This window comes from Betta splendens, chromosome 19 (genome assembly GCF_900634795.4).
Source record: "Betta splendens chromosome 19, fBetSpl5.4, whole genome shotgun sequence".
Classification (NCBI taxonomy): Eukaryota; Metazoa; Chordata; class Actinopteri; order Anabantiformes; family Osphronemidae; genus Betta; species Betta splendens.
The window spans coordinates 11,220,601-11,227,229 of NC_040898.2; the positions used below are offsets into that span (position 1 = coordinate 11,220,601).

General features: G+C 47.5%; 1 protein-coding gene across 1 annotated transcript; it reads left to right on the plus strand.

Moving 5' to 3' along the window:
• Positions 1-120: 120 nt before the first annotated feature.
• On the plus strand, positions 121-4,536 carry slc35g1 (solute carrier family 35 member G1). Its single transcript, XM_029135336.3, has 5 exons — positions 121-871; positions 1,730-1,910; positions 2,455-2,589; positions 2,693-2,889; positions 2,971-4,536. The coding sequence occupies exons 1-5, from the start codon at positions 565-567 to the stop codon at positions 3,381-3,383; spliced, it is 1,233 nt and encodes a 410-aa protein (XP_028991169.1). The 5' UTR covers positions 121-564; the 3' UTR covers positions 3,384-4,536.
• The last annotated feature ends 2,093 nt before the right edge of the window (positions 4,537-6,629 follow it).

Genomic DNA, 6,629 nt, shown 5'->3' on the forward strand with positions numbered 1-6,629 from the left:
TTGTTCACCGCAAGTATGTTTTAGAACGACCCACACGCAGATAGGAGCAGGCTGTTAAAACAGTAGGTCTTTCTTATCAGTTAACGATAAGGACTGATCAATAAAATCAGTAGAGACAGAAATTGTTTTCCCAGGAGCTTGAATGACACCGCAATCAATCAAATCATATATGACGTATTCTGTGATGTAATATGTCAAACATACATCTCACAATCACGTAATAACGGTGTCACGGGTCATGGTTATGTGCAATCAAATCATCACCATGACTTGCTTTCCCTTTTCCTTCCTCCTAGAATTTAATCTGCCTCAACAGGCGTGTGTGTCAGCTGCTTTTGGTTGGTTCGCAGCCCAGCTCCCTGTGCGATGGGCGTAACGCGTCCCAGTGTTCTGGTCGTCCCGCACACTGTGTTCGGGACCAGTTGTGCCCCCCTGCGGGTGAAACAACCAGCGCATGGGCGCCCGTCTCCTGCCAGCGAGGTTAGTCATTAACCTCGCGCCGTCAGTCACTCAGGACGCGGGCGCGTGCGGACAGGACGCTGATGAAGGCATGCCGATCTCACCATGGGCGACCGTAACCACTGCGCGCGCGAGAGGCCTTCGTCCGTAGGCGACGACGTTACCGTGGAGTTCGACGCGGACGGGCCCCGCGGCCGCGACGACGAGCGCGCGGCGGAGACGATCCTCCTGGGGAGTAATTGCCACGTGCCGTGCGGCTACGACGACGACGACGACCGCGACGCCGGTGACGATGCGGAGGAACCGGGAGGCGGCGGCGCGTCACGGCCGGGCGGCGGGAGGAGAGCCCTGTGCCCGCCGGCGCTTTGCGTCAGAGGACGGTCCTCGTCCTGGGAAGAAGGCGCGCAACGAGGTAACGGAGGAGCGCGGGGGAGATGCAGCTGAGAGCGGCCGAGCCGGCGACTTCCTGCGTTATACAACCGTGTAACGTCATATTAGTCGTTACCGGTACCACGTGGATGATATTAGCCTATAAGCAGGGCTCCAGCCGAGGAGGAAGCGATAGGCTCACGAGTAAATCACAGCGAATGTACCGTATATGTCTTTATAAAATACTCGTTAACGTGACGTAATCCCATCACTTGCGTTGCGTCATAGTGCTTTAACGGTTATAACGGTTTTTAATGCTGGCGTGCAGCCGCACTTTGTTGGCCTGGTTGTGAAGTGTGTGGCCTGACAGCTGCTGTAACACAGTTTGACATTTGCATCATCCTTGATGACAGTTCGCTCGCGCAAAGCCACTGCACCCGAGCGCCGCTACAAAACACGTTTAAAAGCCCTGATTCCTGTTTGGTAATGAGCTACAGGAGGAATGGTGTCAGTGCTGAGGTTTGAGCCCGAGTGACGCAACCAAGGCTTTTCCCACTGAGGCAAACCAAGTGTGGCTATGGAAATGTACAGAGCAGTAAGAAGCGCCTGTGACTCAGTTCATTCAAAAGGTGCATGTGATAAACGGGGCCAGAACTGCTCCCACGTCTTGGTCGAACACAAGGAATGTAAGTAGATCACATGCGGTGGACAAGCACAAAGACAGATTCCCAAGTGACCTCAGGTTGAAACGTAATCTCCAGCAGCTTATTGTTCCACCGACAGGTTCCGCTAACGCTACACCTCTGTCTTGTGGAGACCTTTTGTCGTTGGCCTTCGTGCCGGAGCTCATGCGGTGCTCAGGAATTCAGTGCCCCCGCTCCCTGTTACTGCTTTCCCACAGATGCAGAGAAACCAAAGGGTTGTCCCGGTCTCGGCCTGTTCTACGCCTTCCTGGCCGCCGCCATCTTTTCCATCATTTCCCTCCTGGTGAAAACCATCCAGGGGGTCCACGCCATAGAGATCAGCGCCATCCGCTGCTTCTTCCAGATGCTCTTTGTTCTACCGTTGCTCATCTACCACAAGTAAGCGCGAAGGCAGGCCGCCCTCAAACCTTTAAATTCCCACACATGCAGTTGACGTTAATCACAGGTTCTATCTCTCTAATCCCACTGACACCAGTAAACTATGTGGGAAGGACGAGAATAAAGGCTTCCCATAGAGTTTGATGTTTATATGTAATGTGATACTGTAGAAACATGCACATGTTAAAGATTCCTATGCTTATTATGACCCTGTTAGCTTTTTATGGCTTTAAATCAGGCCAGATTTATTCCTGGAGACTATAAACAGTGCTTCAGTGTATTCACATACCTCTCCATGCATCATTCGTCACACACATTACATTAATTCAGCCCCATCCATCCATCACTTTTTATTTCCACATAACCTAAATGTATCCATCAGCCTATTCAAGCATCCAGTCATTTGTCATTTCTTAGTACACCTCACTTTTCAGCTTCGCTCCTTTTCTAAAATTCATTCCATTTGGCCCTCGATCGCTCAGTCCAGTCATCCATCCACAGTCACGCTCATTCATCCATCGCCCTCACGTCTCTGCCCCTCCAGGACAGGGTTCCTAGGTCCCAGAGATAAGCGTATCTACCTGGTGCTCCGGGGCTTCATCGGCTCCAACGCCATGATCCTGCTCTTCTATGCCGTTCAGCAGATGCAACTAGCGGACGCCACCGTCATCATGTTCAGGTGAGCGAACATCCAATGACATGGGGCTCGACCTCTCGACGCGTTCCCCTCAGCTTTGCACGTCCGTCCCCTATTTACACCTTCAGCCCTTTTGTGCCCTCAGTAACCCGGTCTTTACCTCGCTGCTGGCTTGGATCTTCCTGAAGGAGAGATGTACAATTTGGGACTGCGTCTTCACCGCCTTCACTCTCACTGGGGTCATCCTGATCGCGCGGCCGCCGTTCCTGTTCGGCGACCACGTCCGGGGCATCGAGGGCAACTACACCAACCACATCAAGGGGACTATTGCAGCCTTTTCAGGTGACAAAATCAATGTTGTTAACGAATGAACCATATATTTGTGGAAAAGTTTTACTTAGTCTCCTGTTTTATTTATTCTAGGAGCAATCGCTGCAGCTTTCACAATGGTCGTCCTTCGTAAGATGGGGAAAAGTGTCCATTACTACCTGTCCGTCTGGTACTACGCCGTCATCGGCTTGATCGAGTGCATCATCACCGTTTCCGTCCTGGGGGAGTGGAAGGCGCCGTCCTGCGGACGCGACCGCTGGATAATGATCTTGATCGCGGTGCTGGGAATCGCCGGCCAGTCCTTCCTCACCAAGGCGCTGCAGATCGAGAAGGCCGGACCCGTGGCCCTGATGAGGACGGTGGACCTGGTGCTGGCGTTCACATTCCAGTTTATCTTCTTCAACCGCGAGCCGACCCTGTGGAGCCTCGGGGGGGCGCTGTGCGTGGTGCTGAGCACCAGCGGAGTGGCCCTAAGGAAGTGGTGCAGCAGCTCTCGCACGAGCTAAAGACAAGTATTTATTATTAGTAGTACTGAATTCCTCCGTGTTTTACTTGTTATTCAAATGCAGCTCTGTGAGGGGGTTTAAGCTCCTGGACAACTTCACCAGAGGTCAGTTATGAGCTTGTGATGGTCATGAATTCAAGTTCACTCCTTAGATTCAACGCGTATCATTTGTTGTGAACATATTTTCATGTAAGTGAACGCATCTCTAAAGGAAACGAGAGGAAGGAGCTGCAGATTCCCACCGCTGCCTGTAGAAGCCAAAGCCTCAGATCACCCGATCAGGACCATTCACATCATGTGACACCAGTTGGCAAACTGCACTACACAATGCACTGCATGTTATTTTATTGTGGTATGTATTACCTGCTGTTACATGCTTCATATTGTAACCTTGCAGTGCTGACAACACAGTTGAAAGTAGCACTTAAATACAGGAAGTACAGTATAAACCCATATGAAACATGGCAAAGCTGTACATACAGTAAACCCAGACTCAGGGATTTAACCCCTTTAACGATCACACCTGAATAGAACGCTCTCATTTTCTCATCAAATGTTTCTATACATTGACCAACCGCCCAGTCAATCATTTCTTAAACTCTGAAGTGCCTTACAGAAAGTAGAGACCTTTAATCTCCAGCTTTCCAGAAACTGGACAACCCTCAGGTTAAGTAGGAGCAGGAGCTTCTGATTAAACGAGCAATCATTTTTAACTTTTTGGTTTGTTTTTTTAAATCGGGACCCAAATCTCACCTTTACTCACCTTCACAATGAGGAAGGAACAACGAAGAGATTCGCTGCTGCTAAAAATACTGGACCTTTAGCACGTACAGAAGCAGCAGATTTTCCAGTTACGACCACTTTAAGTGATGAGTTATCATTTGTTTGATTTTACATTCTTCTTTATTTCTCACATTAGTTTAGTTGACTTGAATGCTGGCAGCAAGAGAACAATGTGTAAGGAAACTGTTGTTCCAGCACCTATAAGCCTTACAACCCAACTAAAGTTCTTTAAGGTTTTTAAACTATTCTTTATTACTATTTATTTTATTGCTATTGCAAATTACATCACCATATGCTGTAAGTATATATTTCTGCAAAGTGATATTTAGTTTATGATTTATATTTTGAGAATAAATTCTTCATGAATTGAAGAGTCGTGTTTTCTAAATTTGTTCCATGAGTCTGTGCTTCACACCACTGACCCGGGGTCTGTGCATTAGTCACTCAGTAGGTGACAATAGTACAGACTAGGGCACTTTTTTCACTGAGTCAGGCAGCTTGACAGAGGTGACTCGGTGCAGTGGGCTGCCTCTACCTGACTAGGTTGTGCTCTTTGTGTTTGGGTGGGTGTGCAAGTTAGTTGTCTCTTTGTCCATTTTCCTTTTATTTGTGTGGTTTTTTGTTTTTTCTTTGAAAACGGTGTGTGTGCAGAATCCCTGTCACCGCGCATCTCACCTAAACGAAGGCCTCCTGTACATGATGAACTGCACAAGGCTGGAGGGCTGGAGTGTGTGCGCTACTGTGAATTAGGGACCTTCATTTGGTAGAAAAGCGCAACTCACCCAACGTTAGATGACCTCCTGTCTGTGTTGCTGTCCGGTGGGTAGAGCGTCGGTCTGAGAAGCAGGAAGTCGCCTGTTGGGACCCAGTTGAGCCCACCAGGTTTGTCCTTGAGGCAAGGCACTTCACGCTAGCTCCCCATGTGCGAGTGTTGCTAATCAGTAAAGTATGACTTCTTTTAGGAACAGTCAGGATTATGAGGCGTGGGTCAGCGTTCGATCCGATTGTTCAAACATTGTCTTGGCGCCACCCAAAGTACAAACAGGAAGTGATGGGTACAATACAGTGAAGTGGATAAAGCAGTGTTTTTTTATAGGAAGACATGCCTGTAAGTGTTCAGATGAACGTTTTGCTAAAATGTTGCATTTAGAGCTGGTGAGCTAACAAACCTGACTCAGCAAGAGAGAAATCAACCATTTGTGATACGGACGTCAGCCAATTCACCAGACAGAAAGCTCAGAGCTTAAACACCTCTAATTAAAAGGCTACAGGAGTTTTTTTGTTTTTTTTTAAGAGGGAGTCTGTACTTCCAATATAACAAGGTAAATAAAAAACAGTTGCATCTTTATTAAGAGCACAAGGCAGATGGTTCAGCCGTCGGGAGACGTTGCTCATTTGTTGCACAGATCATCCATGCACATAGAACAAGGTCTAGAGTGAACAGTCTCAAACAGGCAGAGCTCTTGTGTGACACAACCTCTGGTCATGTCTGTAACAAAAAAAAGGGGAAAAAGACAATGAGGTTCTGAGTCACGTTTTTTCAAACCATGTGAAAACATGTACTTACATGGAAGGTGAACTGTACCACAGACCTGATCCGCAGTGCAGGTCTGAAATTTGCTTTTACAGATAGTGCCTGCACAGTTGCACACCAAACATTCACCTGGAAATGAGGAAAAACAATTAGAGTCAAAGCAGAGAGTTGTTTTGTTTGTCGGAACGTGAGCAAAGTGTTGAATACCGGACACAAACAGACCTTAAACTTTACATTAATGAGCAGGTGGGGCTTTACTCACCGTGGTTCAAAACCAGCAGCACAAAGAGAACAAGAGTTACAGTCTTCATGTTTCCACACACCATTCTGTGAAGGAAACATGTGCAACAACGTCAGTATGTCTTACCTGGTCTCTCCTTCTGTAGCTTCCTGTGACTGTGTGTTGCCAGGTTGGAGGCTTCTTTTCATGGGCTTTTTGTCTAATTGATGCATGTTAAATCCATCCCCCTCAGCTTTATCACTATCACCTGGATTTTCCTCACACCCATTAATCAAGGCCACACATGAGACATGAGACGCACATGAGCGCCATGTGAAGCCTCTGATTGGTCCATTGCTCACGTCACACGAGTTAATGCAGTTAATAGGGACAAGAGTTGCAAGTTATCATTTTCTTTATTAGATCAAAGCAATGCATGTAACTGCCTCTTCAATTGCACAAATCAAAGTAACATTTTTGGCAAAGTGAAAAGCCGAAGTCTGTCACGCACTCCTGTGGTAGTAGACAGCGCCTTATAATTGTATTTCCTGTCAATAAGAAAACAAGATTAGATGGTTTTCAGGGATTATAATAGAAGCTGAATGACAAACAGACCCACTGCCAATGGTTGTTTTGGTACAGATCGACCCCATTGAACAGGTTTCAATGTTGGATGGACAGGATGGCAAATTACAGTAACACTTCAAACT

Bases quoted from the DNA above. Each gene is read 5' to 3' on its own strand.
- slc35g1 (XM_029135336.3), top strand. From the start codon at position 565: ATGGGCGACCGTAACCACTGCGCGCGCGAGAGGCCTTCGTCCGTAGGC. The intron at 1,911-2,454 runs GTAAGCGCGAAG...CTGCCCCTCCAG, and splicing joins CCGTTGCTCATCTACCACAA to GACAGGGTTCCTAGGTCCCA. The intron at 2,890-2,970 runs GTGACAAAATCA...TATTTATTCTAG, and splicing joins GACTATTGCAGCCTTTTCAG to GAGCAATCGCTGCAGCTTTC.